General features: G+C 40.5%; 1 protein-coding gene and 1 long non-coding RNA gene across 3 annotated transcripts in view; one reads left to right on the top strand and one right to left on the bottom strand.

Moving 5' to 3' along the window:
* The window catches only part of TRA2B (transformer 2 beta homolog), a 19,075-nt gene extending 12,386 nt beyond the window's left edge, over positions 1 to 6,689 (bottom strand). The window contains exon 1 of one of the 2 annotated variants that reach the window (XM_036066655.2): positions 6,330 to 6,689. In XM_036066655.2, coding sequence (XP_035922548.1) covers positions 6,330 to 6,686 — 357 coding nt within the window. In that variant the 5' untranslated portion in view covers positions 6,687 to 6,689. The remainder of the gene's footprint in view (positions 1 to 6,329) is intronic. The other variant, XM_036066658.2, reaches the window with a different exon arrangement.
* Positions 6,595 to 24,848, top strand: LOC144381240 (uncharacterized). Its single transcript, XR_013446126.1, has 3 exons — positions 6,595 to 6,711; positions 23,302 to 23,464; positions 24,710 to 24,848. It is a non-coding gene; the product is annotated as an uncharacterized LOC144381240 (long non-coding RNA).

The raw sequence follows: 24,848 nt of genomic DNA, 5'->3' as shown, positions 1-24,848 counted from the left end.
TTTATTTTTTCAAATTTCAGCTTCACTTATTCCTGAGCTTCAAATACTCATTTATAAAACTTGTCAAAGGACGACTTCCGCATTTTCCTTCTTCAACATTAACCTTAATAGAAAAAGAACAGGATGAAGATATTTTAAAACTCCAGGATAAAATCCAGTGCCAAAACTGAAACTAGAAAAAAAAAAATCCCTTTTTCTGGATTTAAAAAAAAAAAAACAAAAACCCTAGAATATGCAGCTCAAAAAACTGAAACTAGCCTCCTGTTGGTTCTAAAATATAAGGTAATCAACCTCAATTGTCTACTTCAAATAGATTTATCATGCTTAGGCTAAATGCGAAGTGCGCAACTGAACATTTGCTGTTCATCTAACATTTAAGAACTTTAATTACATTTCACACTTCTACTTATTGTATTCATCAATAGAAAATGTTAAGTGTCAAAAGCACATCTCTAGTCAAAAAGTGACACATTAATACAAAAGTGCAAGAAAGGAAAGCATGGACAATTCATTTGTACAATGATGACAAGGCTCAGGGTTGGAGAGGCTTACAACTTGTGACTTGACTAGATAATAAAGTAAAGAAATGTATTTAACGTCACAGTATAGGAATGTATTTAATGTCACACATTTTTGTACTGCATATTTAAAGAGCTCTGAGAAGACAATGTCAGGGAAATCAGAAAATTTGGACTAAAGTGCTCAAAACCCACCCCTAGAGAAAGCTGCTCTAGTGACATTTTAGAATATGAATGGTTCAACTACTAAATTTAGCACTGAAAGCATAAAAAGACTGTCAACCAACTACTATATCCAAGTAGCTATGAAGGAAAGCAGAACAAACTTGAATCCAACAGTGGTGTTTAAATTCCCCCTCAATGAACAAAGTATTAAAATCTTCTGCAGTCCAAAGGAGAAATCCTACTTTTTAAGGTGGCAATATTGGTAGAAAATTATAGCCCACCTCCTGAAATTATTTAAAAAACTCAACATCACTTAACAGATCAATGAAGTATAATTGTGTCTGTTGAACACCCTGAACAAAATAAATAGTCCTCACAAAACATCCTTGTTCTCCTGTACTTCACCTTATGATCTTTCATTTGTCAACAATTTCCTCTCTACCAGTTTTATTTTCTTTTGGGGTGATTGGGGTTAAAGGTTTCTTGAAAAAAGAAAAAAGTTCTTATAAATCTATCTGGGTATAAAGACAACCATGGCTATCGTGGGAAGTGCTGTGATGTCTTTCCTAAGAAAGCACAATTTTCAGTCGTTTTTTTTTTTGGAAAGTCAATTATTGTCTGTTTAATCCAGGAAAAATTTTAAATAGCTTTTTATTTAAGGGAGTCACATTAATTGATTTTCTTTTAATATCCATCACTAAAATGTAATGGGAAATGTTTGCTGGCAGCACAAATGTAATCGTGGAATCAGAATGCCCAAGCAGGTTTCCTCTTTATGGCCTCCTAAAGATAACATACAGATACAGGGCTTAGATACTAGAATGGAGGCCAAACCTCTAGGTATCAGAACTTTTCAATATGGACGCCTTCCTGCCTTTTTTTTTTTTTTAAATTACCCCTTCCCAACCATCTTCCTCCTTTTATATTCGAAGATCAAAACATGTTGCTAGATAATGTAAATATTAGGTTTATTTCAACTCAACTACTAAGCTCAAGTGGCCACTTTAATAAAACCAGATGACCAACTACTGGGCTAATGTTAAGAGATCCGACTTAGAAATAAGCAGAAACTTCTCCCATCATCAACACAATTTTTGTTAAAAATCGATTCTAGGGTATTACGGCTGGAATTCAAATAACATTAAAAACATATACAAACTCTGCAGGTTGCTGACAGGGTAATATCTTAAAAATCGTAACAGGGCAAAGAAAAATTTGTTGATCCTGCTAGAAATATGGAGGTTAATGCTCACATCAATAGACTATTTTATTTTATTTTTCTGTAGTCAAACTCTACCAGAAAGTTGGGTGGAGAAAAATCTTCAGAAGACTGAGAAAAATCCCTGGAGGTGGGGCAGCGCCCCCTCATCTGACTTGCCTACATCAGTTGTAAGCCCATCTCTTGCATCAATAATACAGACTCTGAAAAGGGGCCTCTCGCATGCTGCACTATCAGGCAATCTGTGTTGATCAAAGCAGCATCTGAAAATAACCTCCACAACCTAATTCAGAAAGATTTTGGGAATTTGAAAAGTCCAATTTGCTATAGTGAAAAACCTTTTTTTGGCTTGCTTAAAAACAAGACTAAGTGACAATACCTGAAATTCAATGTAACCCACACCTCAAAAAACTAAGTTGGGTAAAAACACTTTAAATTTCCTAAACTTCAATCACCATCCCTTCTAAAAAAAGAATACAATTACGAATGAAAACTGATCAACATAACACAGAATGCTAAGGCTCAAAAAATACACACAATTGTAGCTCTGTCCTCTTGGGCAAAATGTGAACTATGAAAATGTTAATATTTACCACTTAGGTTTTGGGCTTTATTGGAGATAAAGGGGGAAAAAGTAAATACTATTAACATCTCTCACCACCTGAATTCCTCTTTAATCTTTTACAAAACCAGAGTACTTACCTTGTAATCACTTGTAATTTCAGTTTGAAAATGCCACCTTCTAGTTCCAGACATCCACAACATTAAAACATTCTCAGTTAAAACCAAGAAAAATATTCTTCAACCTGGTTTCTTCAAGAGACTCATACCTAACCAGACTCACAGTGAAACAATGCAAACTATTTCCTCCCACTGGAGGAAATTCAATCCTTTATTAAAGGAATTGGTGCAATGGCTGTAATTCTTTAGAAAGAAATAGATTCAGATGTTTCAGTTTTTGAAAATCAGAATTCAGAGTTAGGGGCTAAAAACAAAGAATACAGAAAGACAATGCAAGATTAAGCAGAAGAGAAAAACTGCAGAACTCTGAAAAGCAGTTTGATGAGATGGTATCCAGATGCTATTCATCGCCATAAAGAATAAGACTAAAGATAATATATCTACATTGCAAACATTATTTCTACAAAAACTATATAGCCCATATTCTACCAGAAAATTTTCTTAAACTGCTTGGTATTGTAATCCTGACAGCACGACAGAAATCCAAACCATCTGGTTCATACAACAGTGTTTCCTTAGTTTCTGGATTCTCTAAGTATAGACGCATTTGTAGAATCTTGAAGAAATTACAATCATTAGGAAGGCAGAGCATTAAACCAGTGCCAAGACCAAACACACAAACATTGCATACTCTAAATATTGTGACCATTAGTGGACCTTTAAGATTATCCCCCAATATTACTATGCACCTCCTAACTTGCTACTCTTTTATCATTCTTACTCATCCAAATTGTGACACAGCTGCTAAGAATACTTTTTGCAAAGGTGCCGGTCAACCCTTTCCCAAAAAATGTTTGCAAGCATTTTTTGGAAAGTACTGGAAAAGAACTGAATTTGGAGATCAAAAATAATTTGCACAGGTTCGGCTACATCAAGGAAGTCAACTCTAACAGACAGATTTTAATTTAAATTAACTTTCACATGAAAAAACCCCACAAATAAAGGTAAAAGCTACTCTGCCGTAACTCAAAGTGTGACGTGAACCATAAAAATTCTAGAAAGTACCCTAAGTATGCATTTAAAAGAAAATAAGGGGACACACTTAACCACAGTTGTGTCAATATAGTCACTCAATAAAGGTGATCAAACTGAGAACAATCTACTGTACACATTCAACCAGTCTGTTTAGGAAAGGAACTTCAAAAGTCTAAAGAAGTAAGGAAAAAAATATTTCTAGAACTATGCTGGGGCCGCAGGTACGGGAATGTCTGGATTCTGGACAGCTAAATTAAGTGGGGGATGGGATTCCAGCCAAACTGAGGAGATTTGTATTAGAAGTGATTACATTAACAGTACTGATTAGGCTTGTTATTAATGATTTACATTAATAGTTTGAAGTGTTTGAGGGCCTAGAGTGGATTCACAGTAATTTTTCAGGTTCCAGAGAAGCTATTCATACCAGGCATGTCCAAGATTATTACCCTGAATGCAACTTTTTCCACAGCTTTCAGGCACTTTTGAAAGGAAGTTTTTAGCCAATCAGACCTACCTGTTACGTACACTTAGTCTTTTTTATGGCATTATATCTTATCTGTTCCATTAAACTTTAGGGTTTTGCCAGATGTTCTTTAGGAACCTCAACGTGCCTTTTTTTCTTTTTTAAGGTCTATTTAACCTCTTCAGGTTCCAATACACCAATTGGAAAGCTATCTACATACAAAACAAAATGCGAAATAAAACGTGGGTATTCCACTACCTTGAAGTTTAGAAACACTTCCAGGATTCAGGACTCTTATGTAAGATAGAAATTAATTTCCAACATGCAGCTTAAAATTATTTTATAACTTTCCTTCCATAAAAATTTAGTGAATACCTAACCTATATAAACAAGATGGGGAAAAAACTAGGATGTATGTTTCACTACTAGAAAAAAAAATACCAATTCAAGAATGCGAAATAATTGGGATGACGCCCCTCAAGCGGTCTCAAGCCAGGAACCTACTTTCAACAATTGTTTCTTATGTAAATATGCCTATTTTTGGACAATTTTCGTCTTCACAAGTACACCGTTACAAGTAACTTATTCAGGTACATTCAACTGAGAGCTCTTCTACTCAGAAACCAGCCATTTTGTATTCTCTCAGTAGCGCAAAAAGTACTCAGTAATTGTTTAGAAAACTGAAGACTTAAATTTATCATTTGCTTTCCAGTACAAACACCAGTGACTAGTTTCAACAGTATAGTCAACTGGTAGAATCAGAAATCACAGCTTTAACAATCTGTGGGCTCAATCGAAACTTTCTTACCTTAAGAAAGCAAGGGCTTAAAAATAATGGTAGACGCACTGGTGACGGTGTCATCAACCGTCTTAGAGAAAAGCGTAAAAAGCCAATATTCCTCTGTACAGGTAAAGCCTGGTTATTTCAGGCTAAATAAGATTTGGCTCCAGTTACACAGTTAGTTCAACAACGTTCCAGAAGCTAAGATAGGAAGTTTTTTTTTTTTTTTAATGCCCTCCTAATGAAGGGCCCCAAGTCTGTTTTATAGCAGTTTGCTTGTTAGTATATTTGAATAGATTTACCTGACGACTGCTACTGAGATCTTAGGATGGCACTGGGAGAAAGGGAAAACCTAACAGGTCAACTGTAAAAGAACCCACCTTACTCCTTACCAAAGTTAAAAAATCGCCTTCTTTAAAAAAAAAAAAAAAAAAGAAAAACCAAAACTACTTCTATGGTGCTTTTTATTAACCTCCTAAGAAATTCTCCATAACTTCCAAAATGTGCAAGATTCTGACAAGCTTTGTATCACGTTTAAGCCCGGAAACTGTCGTATTCCTGTAATTTAAGCCCCACCGAACTCCACATTTGGGAGGTGGAGACTCAGAGTAAAAGTGCACCAACAGAAGCTGTGGTTCTCAGACTTAGAATGCCTCAAAACAAAGGAAATAACGGCGCCATAAACTATTGCCCGCCAGTTTCTTCTACACAATCCCGTGAAAAATACCCACTCCATAAAAGAAGAAAACCTCTGCGGCCTCGGGGCTAGCTAGTCCACTGGATGCTCTGGTAACGATTTTTCGTTTGAAAGCACTCTCGGTATTGAAGAAAAGCACTCCATTTAGGCCAAATACAAAGCCCGCGCGAACCCCCTCTAACGGGCCCAGAACTTGTCTACCTCGGATTCGTTTCCCCCACCCTAAAAGAGGCCCCCAGAATACCCTAGATTCCGTCTTTCTGGGGTCCATAAAACGATCCTTTCTTGAACTAAACGCCGGGCGAAACCCCCCAGAGAACGTTGCCTTTCTTTCTCCACCCCCACGCGGCCTTCTGAGGCGCGGGCCCGCCTTGACGCGCGGCTCCTCCGCCATTTTGTGCCTCTGGCAGCGCGCCCGGCCCGCCAGCCCAAGATGGCGGCAGCGAGGCTTCGCAGGAGAGCAACGGCGAAATAAGATACCGCTCCCCTCCCCCAACACCAAGGGGACGCAGCGGCCATTTTTAATCTTTCCCCCTCTTCTAACGGAAAAAAAAACCGCCGTCTCGGGTAGGGGGCCACATGAACCCGTCGGTGGCCTACTTAACGACTAAAGACACTCTCCGCAAGGGCTTTTTAAACCCAACTCCCATGCTTCCCAGCCTCAGACTTCGGAGCCTAAATCGCCCCTGTCTCCAGGTCCGAGGCCGACGGGCCTGGGAAGAGATGCAAGCTGGTACCACACAACCGCCCCCTGCACCACCTCTACGTACCCGCTCGCCGTAGTTCTGCTCGCCGCTGTCGCTCATGACTCCTAGCTGCTGTCGCCGCTCGACGTGCTTCAATCGAAGCTGCCAACCTCTTGCGCCTTCTATATGGAGGCTCCGCCGCAGCCTCACAAAACGCACAGGTTCCCGAGCCGCTGAGTACCGAAGCGCTCCGCACCGCCTCCGCACGGGCTCTAAGTCTGCCGGACGTGACGAGGCGCTCCTTAACCCGGCCCCTCCCCCTTTCCGAACGCGCGCTTTCTTGGCTCCGCCCCTCCGCGCTCGGCCTTCCCTTTCTAGCTGTGGCGCGTCCGGAACCGGATGTGACGTAAATCCCGCGGCTCGCGGCGCCCTACCCACCATCTCTGGGTTTCAGTGAGGCGGGAAAGTAAGTGTGGTGGATGGACAGCTCTAGTGGTTGGTGGTCGCCCAGGGTGCCGTGATGTCACGGGCCACACCCGATCTCTTGAACTTTCCAGGGAAACCGTCCTGGCGGTGGGAGGGAGGAGATGCCCTTTTCTCACATCCTTGATTCTTTTCTTCTTATTTATTAATTTTTGCCCTTTTTTGTGCCGCCTTTTGGTTGGAGAGGGCAGATATCCCTACTGGGTCTCATGCTTTACTTTGCATTTATTTAAATTCAATAGTGGATGCTTCCTTCCTGAAAATAACCTTCATTTGAGCACCTATTAAGTGCCCAAGCACTCTGTCAGTTCTTGATGTGCTGAAATTAGACGCAATCACTATTCTGAAAAAGTGCACTGTCTAGTAAGGGAGAACCATTAAACACATGTATAAACTATGATTTTAAGTGCTAGAGGTATCTACTATAATGATGTCACAGGAGGGATGATTAATTCATTTATCACCCAACAAAAGCATGATGTATAGTGGATTCTTGAACAACATGGGTTTGAACTGCTCTGGTTCACTTATACTTGTTTTTTGTTTTTGTTTTTTTTGATAAATACAGTACTGTACCGCCCAGACCTTATCCTCTGCACCTGTCATTTACCCACCCATTAAAAAAGAAGTATGGTACCCGGCTGGTGAGGTAGTTTGGTACCTGTAAAGAGCCATTAAAGCAGCTTTATTACGGTATAATTTACACACCGTGCAATGCTCCCATTTAAAGTGAACAATTCAAATGTTTTTTTATTGTATTTACAGAACTGTGCAAGCATTGTGGCAACAGTTTCATCACCCCTAAAAAGAAACCTGTACTGATTAATAGTCATTGTACATCTCCCTCTCCACTGTCCTCCTGCAACCCTTCCAGCTCTAAGGAATCTGAAATCTACTTTGTCTCTATAGTTTTGCTTATTCTGGACATTTCATATAAATGGAATCATATAATATGAAGTCCTTTGTGATTGGCTTCCTTAATGTGATGTTTTCAAGGTTCATCCATGTTGTAGCATGTATCAGTATTTCATTCTTTTTTATTAGTGAATAATACTTTATTATATAGATATATCACGTTTTATTTATTCATTCATCAGTTGATAGATTTTTGCACCCAAAAGTGCACTTTACCACTTTTTAGCTATTATGAGTAATAATAGCTGCTGCTATGAGTATTCATGTACAAGTTTTTGTCTGAACATACATTTCCAATTATTTTGGGAATATACCTAGGGGTGGAATTGCTGGGTTGTATGGTAACTCTATGTTTAACTTTTTGAGGAACTGCCATTTAATTCTAGCTACCCTAATGAGTGTGAAATGGTATCTCATGGTGGTTTTGATTTGCATTTTCCTAATAATGATGTTGAACATCTTTTCATGTGTTTATCTGTCATGTATAGATCTTCTCTGGAGAGATGTCTATTCAGATACCTTGCCCATTTTTTAGTTGGGTTATCAGTCTTTTTATTATTGAGTTGTAAGAATTGGCAATTTGATTCTTACTTGGTACAGCATCAGTATTTAAGGCACCAGAGACCCAGAGGTTTGGTGATGACTCAAGGTGACAATTGTCCTTTTCTTACACTCTCTAGAGCCATCCTCAACTGTTTTCATGGTTTCAATCGGTGACCTACATGCTGCTGGCTTCCAATTTTATATTTACATCTTTGAACACCCTCCTCAGTTTTGTGCTTAAATTCCTGTTGCCTGCTTGAATTTTTACCTGGATATTTCAGAGGCTTATAAAAATTAACATGTCCAAAATTAATCATTTTAATAATCTCCTCCTCTGCCATCTAAATGTCTCTGCTAAAACTTTCTTACCAGGGGCACCTGGGTGACTCAGTCGGGATTAAGCATCTGCCTTCAGCTCAGGTCATGATCCTAGGGTCCTGGGATTGAGCTCCATGCCGGGCTCCCAGCTCTGCAGGGAGTCTGCTTCTCGTTCTCCCTCTGCCGCTCCCCCTGCTTGTGCTTGCTCTCTGTCAAATAAATAAATAGAATCTTTAATAAAAAAATAAACTTTCTTCCCCTCCTTATTTAATTAGTTAACATAGCTCATCAATTCTACTTCCTGTATAATTAAATTTTTTTTTTTCTTTTCTTCTCCATACCCCTTGCCTCATCAACTCCACTTACCTGGAGAATTTCCAATTACCTTAGAAACTAAATTAGTGTTTGTGGAGTTTTCACAGCTTTAAGCACCTTAAGCAGCTTTATTTCAAGTTCTAATAAGAAAAAAGTGATTAAAAAGATTCAAACCATTACTTTGGACCTGGAGTCATAGTTTATAAAGATGAAATGGGATAGGGTGTACCTGAGAAAAAAATTCTAGTACACTTTCTCCCAATAATTGTGTTTTGAATTTTGCAACGATCCCTTGTGTTTTTGTGCACTTACTAATTTCTAGCCGTTTTATTGGCCAGGCTGTATCATTTCTAAACTTCCCTGTAGCCTCCCTGGGAAGAAGAGATTAAATTTCTTTCCTCCTTTTTAACACCTAGACACTGTCAATGTGATGTAATTTAAAAATTAAGTCAGGAGCAAACTGAGAGGTGTTCATTGTACAATTCTTTTCACTATGTTTGAACATTTTCATAATAAAATGTTGAGGGGAAAAAAACATAAGTCAGTTCATGGTACCACATGCTCTAGAACCATCAATGGCTCTTCATAACTTTTAGGATAAAGTTCAAAGACCTTAATACAAACTGCCAATTCTCTGCATGATCTGGTCCTTATCTGCCACTCTCCCATTTGTTTGCTATGCTGTAGGCACACATTCTCTCACACTCCTTGTATCCTCAATCTTAGACTTTTGAATAAGCTGTTACCTCTTCCTGGGACATTCAACAACCACTCTTCCTCCCAACACACACCTACACTTGGGCTCCTACTCAGATCTCAGGCCTTGCCTTGCTTCCTGGTTTAGATTAGTTTAGATCTCTTGTTTACATAATTTTATAAGCACCCCTGAAATCTTTCAAAATGATTGTAGTTAAACAGTAATAATTTTATAGTTATTTCTGTGATTTTGGCTTTTATGTCTCTTCCTCACTGGACTAGATTCCTTGAGGACAGGGCCCATGTCTGTCTTATCCACCGCTTTATACCTCGTACCAGTACCTGGCATGTTAAGCCTTCAGTTACACTTGTTGAGTGAATGAAAGTGAAGTATGAATTTAGAAATGAGTGAGTAGGCAACAGGTGCTTTTTAGGTCCCTGAGCAGGGGAAAAACTCGCTGAAAGCAAGGAAGATTGTCCTGGCAAAGACATGGAGGTCATTCTGGAGGGTTTATGTGCCATTCATATCTATATCTCCAGCACCTAGTACAGGGCCAGGCTGTTGAATGAGGGACTATGTGGCATGTGGTTCCCATACTGTAAATGCAAGGTGGAGAGGACTGGTAGAAAGAATGGAGAGGAAACAGTGAATGGGTAGACTCTCAGAGGCTGGGCCTCACTGATTTTGATGATGGGAATATGTGGATAAAAGGCAAAGAGATAGGGAAAAATGACCATAAAAACTTTGTCTCGGTAGGGGAGGTATATGCAAGAGGAAATAATGTGCCTGCTTGGGAGTACTCTCTTAACTGAGACTTACTCCCACAGCTTAGAGAAAAGTCAGAAGCTGCCCCAAATTTGATTATTGTTAGTCTTTATAGAGACTAGACCCTTGATGTTCAACTTCTGTCCTGAAATTCATGCGTTCTTTGATTGATGGTTTCATTTTTGTTCATTTAGTTATTCAATAAACTGGAGAAGAAAGCAAAAGGCAGATCACAGAGGACTTTGTATGCTTTTTAAAGGAGTTTAGATTTTATTTAGTAGGTAATAGGGAAGTTTTGAGGGGTTAAAAGGTGAGTTATATCGTCATGTTTAGGTTGTAGAAAAGTGGTGGCAATCTGGAGTGATATGGCCAAGGAAGACTGGAGTCTAGGGGCAGAGGAGGAACAAGACCTCTGCTGTCAGCTGTGCAGGGCATACCTAGCAAGGGTCCATGAGAGCTGATACCCAGGCAATGGGCTTTGTACACCCAAAGGAAAGCCCTTCTCTTGCAAATTCACACAACATCATCATCTGGGTGAGTGGCAGCCAAGCCAGGAGACCAGTTCCTAGACTCTTTCAACATTCCAGACAAGGAATAAAAAGAGAAAGTGAGCAAGTGAATAAGTCTAACACCGTGGCAATGGTGTTAGAGAAGAATGAATGGACCTGACTTCCTGTGCTCGTTGCTCCAAATTCATCCTTTTTGCTTGCTCTGTGAAAATAGATGTGACCCTTTAAATATATATATATTTAATATATATTAATATATATATAAATATATATTAAATATATATTTATATATATATATCTCCTTTTTGCCAGTTGGCGCTGAAGCTTTGCAGTATAGGGCACTGTGCAGGCATTAGAGGAGGAAGGGGTTTACTTTTTAGTTCTAGAGTGTTCCACAGACTGCTGCAGCACATGAAGCTTCCCCAGTGACCAGCTCCTACAGAGATTATAGCCCTCTTCAGCTCTGAGCTTCTGCAGTATGTTGGCAGCATCCCCAGATCCCAGCTCCTGCAGTGCATGGCTACAAGCAGCTCCTAGCAGCCAGCAGCTTCCTCTAGAGCACCCACCCCCAACTCCAACAGGTTTTGTAGCAGAGCCTTTTGGCTCCTGTAGCAGCTGCAGCTTTTCCAGTGCTCTGCTCCTACAGTGCACAGTACCAAGCAGCACCCAGCGGCACCCAGCGGCACCCAGCAGCACCCAGCAGCTGGTGGCTTTCCCTGGCATCACATCAGATGGTGGTTTTGTAGGTGAGACACTGCCCCATGAAGAGCTTTCCCTGGCATCCTAGAGGGAAGATTTCTGAAAAATTATCTAGAGGGCAGGTTTCTTTCTTTTTTTAAAAAATTTTTTATTGTTATGTTAATCACCATACATTACATCATTAGTTTTTGATGTAGTGTTCCATGATTCATTGTTTGCATATAACACCCAGTGCTCCATGCAGTATGTGCCCTCCTTAATACCCATCACCAGGCTAACCCATCCCCCCACACCCTTCCCCTCTAGAACCCTCAGTTTGTTTCTCAGAGTCCATAGTCTCTCATGGTTCGTCTCCCCCTCCGATTTCCCCCCCTTCATTCTTCCCCTCCTGCTATCTTCCTCTTTTTTTTTTCTTAACATATATTACATTATTTGTTTCAGAGGTACAGATCTATGATTCAACAGTCTTGCACAATTCACAGCGCTCACCATACAGCACATACCCTCCCCAATGTCTATCACCCAGCCACCCCATCCCTCCCACCCCCCACCACTCCAGCAACCCTCAGTTTGTTTCCTGAGATTAAGAGTTCCTCATATCGGTGAGATCATATGATACATGTCTCTCTCTGATTGACTTATTTCGCTCAGCATAACACCCTCCAGTTCCATCCACGTCGTTGCAAATGGCAAGATCTCATTCCTTTTGATGGCTGCATAATATTCCACTGTATATATATATACCACATCTTTATCCATTCATCTGTCGATGGACATTTAGCTCTTTCCACAGTTTGGCTATTGTGGACATTGCTGCTATAAACATTGGGGTGCACGTACCCTTTCGGATCACTATATTTGTATCTTTGGGGTAAATACCCAGTAGTGCAATTGCTGGATCAGACAGTAGCTCTATTTTCAACTGTTTGAGGAACCTCCATACTGTTTTCCAGAGTGCCTGCACCAGCTTGCATTCCCACCAACAGTGTAGGAGGGTTCCCTGTTCTCTGCATCCCCGCCAACATCTGTCGTTTCTAGAGGGCAGATTTCTATTATGTTCTGCCAGGATGGCACCTGAGCGACTTCTGTCATCCAGTGAGCCACAGCTGTGCTCTCTACGAAAAGGTCTGGACCTCAGCTCTTGAGGAGAGGAAGGTCTTTTTGGGGGGACTCTGTGATAGACCTACAGGTAGGGCTTCTCCTTATATCTGCTCTTCCTATGTTCTTTGGCGATCCCTTTACTTCTTCATAGTTAGTTTCTCATTATCCCTATCCCCAGTTATAGTTCATAATTCTTTATATTAAAGGTTTGAGGTGAGAGTGAAGTGTCAGGAGAAAGCCTGGCTTTGCAGATGGAGGAAGGGGCCATGAGCCAAGGAATGTGGTTGGCCTCTAGAACTGGAAGAGAACCTTCTGGAACAAACAGATCAAAAAGGAAGTTGCTGCTGGGGAATTCCGTGCTGGGTAGAATGGCGTGGGCAGGCTTGCTGCTTTCCTACCTCAAATCCCATTGTTTCAGGGCTCAGCATGACTCAGGGGTATGAACTCTGGAGGGTCTGCCCTGGAATGTGACTCAGGAACTCTGACCAGTCTCTCTTGCTCATATCTGAAACTGGCAAGTTTACAAAACCCGAAAGCTCTTATAATCAGAAAAGATAAATTCCCTGTAAGGAAGAAAAACACCATGGAAAATTCCATGGGAAATATTTGAAATTGCCTTATTCTTGTGTCAGCGAGAAGGATGTCAGATGTGGCCAGATGGATACCATGGCTGTATAGCTGGATAAAGCCTGTCCTTCTAGGAAGTGAACACCTGGAGGGTGCTTCTGGTTGTTAAAAGTTATTTGAGAACTGCACACAAACAAAAAAGTTCTCTGTTCATGTTACCATGTGGCTTTTCTCTCCTGATTGGACCCTGATTCAGCATTGCTCCCAGGAGTGGTCCCCTAAAATTCTACTGGGGTGTGGAAGTGAAGGCAAGAGAAAAGCTAGACCAACATCTAGGTTTAGCTTGGGTGACAAGGTGGAAGGACAATGGTGCCATTAGCTAGGGAGGAAAATAAGGGCAAGTGGGCAAAATGATGAGTTCAGTTTGGGACATGTGGAAATGAGGTTTCGCTGGGACATCCAAACAAAGACGTCCAGTGAGTACTGGTTATTGTAATCTGGGACTCAGGGGAGATCTGGGTAGAATATATAGAACTGGAATTACCAGTATAGAGATGGTCAAGGAAACCTTCCACTGGATAAGCAAGATCCTTGGGAAATCGGAGGGAGAGATGAACCATGAGAGACTATGGACTCTGAGAAACAAACTGAGGGTTTTAGAGGGGAGGGGGGTGGAGGGATGGGTTAGCCTGGTGATGGGTATTAAGGAGGGTACATACTGCATGGAGCACTGGGTGTTATAAGAAAAAAGTGAATCATGGAACACTACATCAAAAACTAATGATGTATTGTATGGTGACTAACATAACATAATAAAATAAAATTAAAAAAAAAAAGCAAGATCCTTAAAGGAGTGAAGTGGGAGTGTCCTCAGAGAACTAATAGTAGATCTAGTGACTCAACACCTGTCCATTGCTTGGAAACATGAATGTAGAAGTCAAAACTTGGAGACTTAGTTAAGGCAGGTTTTCATGAGCCAGTTTAGAACTGAGAGGAAATTAAGGAAACAGCATGACGATTATGGCTACATAATATAAATAACTGTGGTGAAATAACCAATCACTTTGGAGTGTCCTGAGCACTAAAGAAAAGCTCAGCTTAAAAAAAAAAATAAAATAGAGACCTTTTCCAGCTACTTAGAGAAATCTGGGAAAGAGATAAAGGGCGCAAAAACTAGAATACCAAAATAACAATATTTAGAGCTCAGACATTTAACTTACAAAGAAAATGTTTGCCTTAGAATTCTTATTATATAAATAATATAGGTTGAGGATATAAAAAAACCCCAATAATAAGTGTGCAATGTAAAAGGTGAAAATCCTCTTTCCCATTCTCCTTTCTTTCCTAGTTTTATTACTCAGCTTCCCCAGTTAAATATTTAGTGTAAAAACACTAAATTTAGATGTTTGATAGACAATTTTTTTTTACAAAACACATGGAATCATGCTCTACATTTTCTTTTAACATGCTATTCTGCAACTTGCTTTTTTCACTTAGCGATCTAAAATACACTAAATATTTTTCCATATTAATACCCATAGATTTAGCTCGTATTAAAAAACAGTTGCAGGGGCGCCTGGGTGGCTCAGTCGTTAAGCGTCTGCCTTCCGCTCGGGTCATGATCCCAGAGTCCTGGGATCGAGCCCCGCATCGGGCTCCCTGCTCCACGGGAAGCCTGCTTCTCCCTCTCCCCCTCCCCCTGCTTGTGTTCCTCTCTCGCTGTGTCTCTCTGTCAAATAAATAAAATCTTTAAAAAAAAAAAAAAACAGTTGCATGGTATTCCATTGTAAATATGTGTCATGATCTTTATGCCATGCCTTTTAAAAAAAGATTTTATTTATTTATTCAACAGAGACAGCGAGAGAGGGAACACAAGCAGGGGGAGTGGGAGAGGGAGAAGCAGGCTTCCCGCTGAGCAAGAAGCCCGATGCGGGGCTCAATCCCAGGACCCTGGGATCATGACCTGAGCCGAAGGCAGACGCTTAATGACTGAGCCACCCAGGCGCCCCATATACCATGCCCTTTTTATGAAGATGAGAAGCCAGCTGTTTCAAGAGCAAGAAAGCTGTGTTCTGAGGAGGGAATCAGCCAGGGCACAAAGGCACTGAGGTGAGAATGTTTGGCAGGTTCCAGGAGCCTAGAGACCAGACCACGGGATGCCTGTGAGCACGGCTGAGTAGTAAGGAGGCTTGAGGTGCCGAGAGCAGATCTGGACCAGATGAGGTGGAAGCCTGCCTCCTTGTGACTTGTTGGCAATTGGAACATTATAATTGGATTCTTTTCTCTGATTATAAAAGTGGTGTTATATCCTGCATGTATACTACTGGTTGTATAATATTCTACCATATGGCTGTACATAATTTATTTAACAATTTTCTATGTTTGTTTTGATTAATGTTTAATTTTCCCCAAACTCTAAGCTTTAAGAGGACAGAAATATTTTGCTCATCACTGAATCCCCACTCAATGAATAGCTGTGGAATGAATGGAGGACAAAATGATAGGAAGTGGGAGGAGAGAGGTACTATGATTGGCTAGGCTGGGTCATGTGCCCACCCCTATCTTGCGATGCAACTTTCTTACTGGCAAAAGATACAGTGGCACAAATATGGTCAATGGGAAATCACTGTGAGCTGGGTAGCTATCTCAATGTATGCTGACCACAAGAAATTATAAATTTTCATGTAATCAGAGCTATACATTTTGTTTGTTAGGAATTTTTTTTATTCTATTTAAGCTGAGAAAGTCCTTTCTCATCCTGAGGTAAGATAAATGTACCCTTACATTTTCCTCTAGGTTTTTCTTTTTTTGGTTTCTTTTAAACGTTTGACAGCAGTTGTACAGTTTTCATTATGACAACATAGGAGCAAATAAAGAAAACAGGGTTTAGCTGGCAGGAAAAATTTCCTGAAACGGACAGAAGTGAGAGAGAAGGTTAAAACTCTCTTTGTCTTCTGATATTTGTCTTATCAGACAAATCTGATGTGAGAGATTTTCTTTTGCTGATTTGCTATGGGAAAATGAATGTCTTCATGTTAATAATGCCTCACCAGAATATTTATAGGGTCAATACCATTAAAATTGAATGGATAGAGGTTTTTAAAAAAAATTAACACAAGTCTTCCCAGACCATATCAGCATGGTGAGGTGAGAAGTCGAATGATCAATTACAACACAGTATTTGATACTCAACCAGCTGAATCTCTGGAACCTTCCCTCCCATCCCCAATCACTCCTGATTCAGTCCAAGAAGGCCCTAGGGAGCTATCACTTGCCTCCTCCTTGTGGCATTCCTCTACCACTCCTAGCCAGGACCGTGGGCATTTGGGGCTCTGATTCACACTGCGTAGCTTGTTTCTCAGCATCTGATGGAGACTCTGGTGCTATAGCTCTTTTATTTGATACCTTCCCTATTAAGGTGTTAAACTAGCTACCAGTGTACTGAGAAATTTTGTTTATGAATTTTTTATGAATCTTTCCATGATCATAAGTTACAAAGACGTTCTATACTTTGTTCTGTCTGCTGTTTTCAGCTATCACATTTAGGTTCAATTCCAAGTACAGTCTACTTTTGTGTGTGGTGTGGGACATAGATCGTTTTATTTTTTTTCCCCGTAGAGGTATCACCAGCTTCCCCAACATTGGGTATTAAATAACTTGTCCTCTTCTATATGGTTCTGCTTTTATTGTAAATTTTGTTCCCATTTGTTTTTTTGTTTTGTTTTGTTTTGTTTTTATTTGACAGAGAGAGATAGCGAGAGCAGGAACACAAGCAGGGGGAGTGGGAGAGGGAGAAGCAGGCTTCCCGCGGAGCAGGGAGCCCCATGTGGGGCTCGACCCCAGGATCCTGGGATCATGACCTGGCCCAAAAGCAGATGCTTAACGACTGAGCCACTCAGGCGCCCCTGTTCCCGTTTGTATACAGGTTTATCTCGAAGCTGCCATTGTCCCCCACCCAGGGTCAGCAGTGTTGGTGACTCTAAGTTGCGGTGGCCCTGCTCAGGGATAGCAGCCCTGGTATCTTTGCCAGACCAGTTCTATGCATCATTCTGAGGCATGTCCTGACCATTCAGCCTCTGAGATTTGTTCTCAGAATTTCTGAGGTTTCTAAAATTGACTGATATCTTTTGAATAATTTCCATAATCAGTGTCTGTCAATGAGAGTCCTGACCAGTAAAATCTGGAATATACTAACATGGTTTTATTATATTTTATTCATCTTTATTTTTGTTCATCTTTATTTTACCCCTCAATAGCGACCCACCTGTATGTAAAGAATGATCTCAACTATATAAAGACAAAAATGAATAAAAAATATGGGACCAAATATGTTAAATGTGGCTCCCTCGCGGAAGGTAGTGCTATAATGAGGAAAGTGATCCTAATTTACACTTACTAGAATTTTCCAAATCTTCTTCAGGGGAATGCGTCATTTGATAAATAAGAAAAATCCGTTCAAATCTGAGAAACATAAACAAGCAAAGAACTTCATCTAAACTTTTTAATGCTTAAAGCTGTTACGGGCTTATAAAGCTTTATCCTTTGGCAGGAATATCTTTCTTACCCAGTTCTACAATCCTAATTCTTATCTGAATTAGATTAGATATGAAGCCTTTCATAAGTCCTTCCCCAGATTTTTTCCTTTTACTCTTCTCTCCAAGTGGTAAGTGATTTTTCCCTTTTTAGAACACCAATAATTTAGCTTAAGTTTACTATAATATTGAGAAATTATTGAACAGTTACCATGTCCTTCTTATATAGAAAGGGAGGCAGTGTGTTTATTGAAAACAGCATGGGCTTTGCATCTAGACAGAAAGAAGAACTTAATTCTAATCCCGGCTCTGCCACATCCTAGTTCTGTGGCTTTAGATGTAACTCACTTTCCTCATCTGAAAAGCAAAGGCAGTAATACCTAAATCACAGGGTTGGTGTAAGGAGAAGATATTTTGTTAATACCTAACATAGTGGCTGGGACAGAGTAGGTACACAACGTCTCAGCTGAGTGGACTGTGGGTGGATACTTACCCAAGTTAGGCTAATCAATTTTCTCCCCTGAGAATTTGTCCTCATTCTCTCAAATGGGAGAGAACACACACACACACACACACACACACACACACACACACACACTCTTGCTGCTGTTGTGGGAAATGCAGGTATACCAAGGCTTAGTCTGCTCCAAAGGGAACTGGCAGGATGAAGGATCCTGGGCCAGGCTCCTACAGAAAGGGAATCATCTAGTTTAAAAAGTTGAAAATAGAGCTACCATACGATCCAGCAATTGCACTACTGGGTATTTACCCCAAAGATACAAATGTAGGGATCCAAAGGGGTATGGGCACCCCGATGTTTATAGCAGCAATGTCCACAATAGCCAAACTGTGGGAAGAGCCAAGATGTCCATCGACAGATGAATGGATAAAGAAGATGTGGTATATATACAATGGAATATTATGCAGCCATCAAAAGGAATGAGATCTTGCCATTTGCAACGACGTGGATGGAACTGGAGGGTGTTATGCTGAGCGAAGTAAGTCAATCAGAGAAAGACATGTATCATATGACCTCACTGATATGAGGAATTCTTAATCTCAGGAAACAAACTGAGGGTTGCTGGAGTGGTGGGGGGTGGGAGGGATGGGGTGGCTGGGTGATAGACATTGGGGAGGGTATGTGCTATGGTGAGCGCTGTGACCTGTGTAAGACTGTTGAATCTCAGATCTGTACCTCTGAAACAAATAATGCAATATATGTTAAAAAAAAAAAAAAAGATAGTAGGAGGGGAAGAATGAAGAGGGGGAAATCGGAGGGGGAGACGAACCATGAGAGACTATGGACTCTGAAAAACAAACTGAGGGTTCTAGAGGGGAGGGGTGTGGGGGGATGGGTTAGCCTGGTGATGGGTATTAAAGAGGGCACATATTGAATGGAGCACTGGTGTTATACGTAAACAATGAATCATGGAACACTACATCAAAAACTAATGATGTAATGTATGGTGATTAATATAACAATAAAAAATTAAAAAAAAGAAAATTACACAAATGTATGTTTTACCAGACAGCAGTGGCTCTCTTGGGTAAAATCTAAGAATTTAAGATGGTCAGGAGTCCTGTACATGTTAAGGAGACTTAGCCTCCCCTGCCTCACCCTAATCCTGGCCTTGCTTGATCCTGTCTTTACTGAACATTTTGAAATATGTTCACCATGGATGTTGGGGATTCATTTTGATTTTTAAAAATATTGCATTAAGATCTTTATCTTCATCATGCAGTTTTTGGCGATCCCTTAAATTGTGTACTGAGGGGCGCCTGGGTGGCTCAGTCGTTAGGCGTCTGCCTTCGGCTCAGGTCATGATCCCAGGGTCCTGGGATTGAGTCCCACATCGGACTCCCTGCTTGGCAGGAAGCCTGCTTCTCCCTCTCCCACTCCCCCTGCTTGTGTTCCTGCTCTTGCTGTCTCTCTCTCTCTGTCAAATAAATAAAATCTTTAAAAAAAAAAATTGTGTACTGAGGTGAGTGCCTCATTTGCCTCACCTTCGTCAAGACAAACTCTCCAGATCCCCCAAGCTTCTCTGTTTCCTTGGATGTGTCATTAAGACCCGAGGAGAAGGGTAGAGTCAAGGTGTCATTCATTCTTCAAGATAAATTGCGGTGGAGAGTGGGAGACCAGAAACCCTCCAAGCTTGGCTAACCACTAAATCTTTTGTTTGGATTCAAATGTGCTTCATGCCTCCCCCACCCCCAGGCAGATTTATTTCCATATTTTCCTTTTTGATAAGCTAACTGCTGCTCTTTGAGCACATATCAGTTTAGTGCATTGGAGAGGATGAACGGCAATGTGGGGTAAGAGGCTGGTTGCAGTGAGGAAACTAACCGGATAGTGCAAAGTGGGTTGAGAAATAATAGCAGTTCATTTCTTTTAACCACACCACATAGATTAAGTGGTTTAATTTCATTTAATCCTCACCATGCCGATATGCAGTAAATACTACTATAACCCCCATTCTGTAAATGAGGAAATCGAAGCTTAGGGGAAGTGTAAAACTTGTCTAAGCTCAGGCAGCTAGTAAGGGGTGGAGCTGGGTGTTAAACCCGGGACGGTCATACTCCGCAGCTTGAATCATGTTATACAACCTTCTGGCTGAGAGCTGACTGGGTGGAGGTAATTACACTTGGAAATAAGAGGCAAACACAGGCAAGGCGGTGTGCAGCTGAACGTTAGGAGCAGAGAATCCTTCCCGTTCTCTTCACTGGGTGGACCAAAAACACAGACTCCTTTCTTTTTTTTTTTTTTTATTAAAATGTTTTTTTTTTTTTTTTTTTTAAGATTTTATTTATTTATTTGAGAGAGAGAATGAGATACAGAGAGCATGAGAGGGGGGAGGGTCAGAGGGAGAAGCAGACTCCCTGCTGAGCAGGGAGCCCGATGTGGGACTCGATCCCGGGACTCCAGGATCATGACCTGAGCCGAAGGCAGTCGCTTAACCAACTGAGCCACCCAGGCGCCCCCACAGACTCCTTTCATCAAGGGAACCCTAAGCAAACGCTTGGACATCAGCTCAGGATGCCTTCAAACTACAAAGAAAAAGGCATTGAACTCTGGAAAACAGTATGGACGTTCCTCAAAAAGTTGAAAATAGAGCTACCATATGACCCAGCAATTGCACTACTGGGTATTTACCCCAAAGATACAAATGTAGGGATCCAAAGGGGTACATGCACCCCGATGTTTATAGCAGCAATGTCCACAATAGCCAAACTGTGGAAAGAGCCAAGATGTCCATTGACAGACAAATGGATAAAGAAGATGTGGTATATATATACAATGGAATATTATGCAGCCATCTAAAGGAATGAAATCTTGCCATTTGCAATGACGTGGATGGAACTGGAGAGTATTATGCTGAGCGAAGTAAGTCAGAGAAAGACATGTATCATATGACCTCACTGATATGAGGAATTCTTAATCTCAGGATACAAACTAAGGGTTGCTGGAGTGGTGGGGGGTGGGAGGGATGGGGTGGCTGGGTGATAGACATTGGGGAGGGTATGTGCTATGGTGAGTGCTGTGAATTGTGTAAGACTGATGAATCACAGACCTGTAGCTCTGAAACAAATAATACATGATATGTTAAAAAAAAAAGAAGAAGAAGAAGATAGTAGGAAGGGAAAAATGAAGGGGGGCGGGAATCAGAGGGGGAGACAAACCATGAGAGACTATGGACCTGAGAAACAAACTGAGGGTTCTAGAAGGGAGGGGGGGAGGGGGATGGGTATTAAAGAGGGCATATACTGCATGGAGCATTGGGTGTTAGACGCAAACAATGAATCATGGAACACTACATCAAAAACTAATGATGTAATGTATGGTGATTAACATAATATAATAAAAAAAAAAAGAAAAAGGCACTGATTGTTTTCCGTGAGCACATGGTCTTAACGGGTCCCTACCTGCCCTGGTGGGGATTAGCTTAGTTAAAAAGCCTCAGGTTTTGTTTCCACCCAGAATATAGCTGCCCATTTTAGCTTCTCCTGTTGGGTCACTTTAAACTTCTTATTTTTCCTTGAAGTAAACTTTCTATGAAGTATAACATATATATTATATATCATAATATATAATATTATTTATAATAATTATATATAATTTGTATTAATTTAAAAATATTTTATATTAATAATTTAAACATATTTTATATTAATAATTATATATTATATATCTATATATAAGATTTGTATTATATTTCATATATATACAAATATTTGTGTATATTTGTACATATACATGTATATACATACATGCATAGATATGTATATGTACATATATATTATATATATATAAAGGTGCACGCATCTTAACTGCACAGCTTGATACATTTTCACAAAATGAACATTATCAGCCCTGCAGAAGGCCCTGTTAAGCTCCTTTGGGTCACTATCCTGCAAAGTAACTACTATTTTGATGTCTATCACCATAGATTAATTTTTCCTTTTAAATTTTATGTAAACTGAATCATATGATAGTTGTTCCTTTACTCTTTTGTTCCACATTTAATTTGTGAGATGCTTCCAGGGTGCATGTTGGAAGAGTTTGTTTATTCTTGTTGTTGGGCGGCATGCTGGTGTGCGAATCTGCCACACTTTATCCAGTCTACTCTAGATGGACAACTGGGTTGTTGCCAACTTTTGGCTATCACGAACAGTGCTGCTGTGTCCTTATAGACTTTTAGGTTTTTTTTCAGTCAATCGTTAGAATGTGCATGTCATAGCTGTAAGAAAAACGTGAGTGTGATACCGTCATGTTATGCCCAGTCCTTGGGCTCCAACACCAACATATTGTGTAAAAGCCTTCAGTAGTCTTAGGCTCTGTGTGTGTGTGTGTGTGTGTGTGTGTGTGTGTTGTGTGTGTAATTATTTTTCTTTACAACCTGGAATCACAGTTCTCTGTTCTATTGATATCATATAACTTTATGTTATATTTTCCCATATTATGAAAATTCTTAGAAAATGTAATTTTTAATGGAGATATACCATTCTGTCCTATGGTTATGCCATAATTTATTTAACTGATTCCCTAGTGGCAAATATTTAGATTGTGTCCAGTTCGTTTCAATTCAAATAATGCTACAGATAAACTGCCTTGAATATAAATCTTTGTCTCTTTTGCATGTTTGCTTGGAATGGTATTGAGAATTCTCCACCCGGCTAGTGTAGGATTGTGTGTAGTTTAGAATGGCAGAGACACTGTGTATCTTTCTTGTGATATATCTGACTGTATTCCATTAGTATATTTATCTTAGGAAAGAGAACATACTAGGAACCTCTTTTGAAAATAAAATTGTATGAAGAATCTCAAAATAAAATCTTTAACCCACTAAGAGTAGGGTTGCTCAGTTGAATCTGGGGCAGGGTCTGGCACCCTGCTCATTTGGATACCTTTTGCCTCAAGCCTCTCCCATCCTTCCTCTCTGTGACTTCTGCAAAGGTGCCTCTGAAACCTAGTCTGAAAACCAATGTGGGGAGCCAGGGGGACACCTTCTGATGCAGCTACTACAGCAGCTCTACTCTGAATAGTGGAGCTCAACTTCTTTTAGTGAACTTTCTTCCTGATCCTTCCTGTGTTTCTTCTCTCCTTGACCCTGCAGGAGCTGAGAATGCCTCTGTGACCAGGGCCATTTTGGAGCAAAAAGTTGGCTGGGAGAGCACTGACCAAGTTTGTGATTCCACCAAATGCACTGGCGCTCTGGAACCTTGGTGCCCAGGTGGTAAAAGGAGACCTGAATGAGGAAGTGGATGCCGCCTTAAAAGGTGCCTAGGAGGCCTTTGTCATGACCAACTTCTGGGACCATCTCAGCCAAGGGACTGAGAGAAAGAAGCATGTCAGGTGGCAACCACCTCTGAGGTCTTTCCTTTCATCCTCCCTGGCTGCTCTGCCCTCCCTGGAAGAGGGGAGGCCTTCTGTCTGGGCAAAAATATAGACCTCACTCCACTATATCCCACTGGCATTTATGAAATATATGTACTTTGGGTGCTTGGTAGAGGTGTCTTTGATTGTGAAATCAGGGTTATGTGTCGCTTGTCCAAATCTCCAGACCTCGGATACTTGAGAGGAACCATGTAATGGAATCTGTCATTAGATTCTCTGGTTCCCATTTGCTTGTAGATGGAATACGAGGGGTGGCAGGAAGGACACCCCACATATTAAGGTTACCCTGAGAATGGAATGGGAAGAACAAAAGTGTAATGAGTATATTCACACTTCTGGCAGAGAATTTGGGGATGAATCAGTAACAGGTACACAGAAAAAGAAATTAACAAGCAAATAAGCCCACAACGATTAACTCCTGGGAAAACAAAAGTTTGTAGAAAAAGCAAATGTAACCATAGAATGTCACATGGCTCAGCTTCAGCTGTGTGTAAGCCCTGATTATTGATCCAACCCCACAGTTACGGCGCTGGGAGGATGAACAAGAGGAAATTGTGTATACGTGCAGTGGTGATGGCCGTGGACAGTGTGTGTGAGAGAGACATGGAGAGAGAACGCTAGAAATGAGAACTCAGCTTTCATAGTAGGAATTTAGGAAACGATATCATAAACTGAAAAAAATCAAGACTTTGCCGAGTTAATATGTTATTTAGGAATAATGAAACAGCTAAGAGATAAAAATGGTTACTTCTGGAGAGCAGTTATCAGCACTGGGGCTCAGGGAACTGCTTTGTCATTATAAGATTTACTTTTGCCCCCTTAATGGTACTATTTGAAAATGATATAGATGTATAAATTAGAAAAAATATGAAAATTGGATTTTAAAAATATAACAGATGGGCTCAGCCTCTTGCAGAAGTAGCACAATTCAAAAAATTAAGAGCAGGATTGAGCCGTTTAAGGAATGTCTGTTAAATGAGTTCCACCATTTACAGCTTGTCTTTTAGTGATAAACTTTGGGTGGGCTTATTTTAGGAACTCTGGGTTCTAATTCAGATCTTCACTCACTATGGAACTGAGGGGCACAAGTCACTTCTCTGCCTCACTTTCTGCATCTACTAACCCAGATTACTGATGTCTTCTCTGCCTGCTACATGGGTTTTGTAAGGGGACGAAAGAAGACAGTCAAAATAAAGAAGGAAGAAAGAGTAAAAGAGAAAGAGAAATGAAGGTGCTTTGGAAAATTTGGAACTAAAAACACAAAAA

Source organism: Halichoerus grypus, chromosome 1, assembly GCF_964656455.1.
Source record: "Halichoerus grypus chromosome 1, mHalGry1.hap1.1, whole genome shotgun sequence".
NCBI classification, from domain to species: domain Eukaryota; kingdom Metazoa; phylum Chordata; class Mammalia; order Carnivora; family Phocidae; genus Halichoerus; species Halichoerus grypus.
The sequence above is the reverse complement of the archived record's forward strand: the minus strand, read 5'-3'. Positions and strand labels throughout refer to the sequence as shown.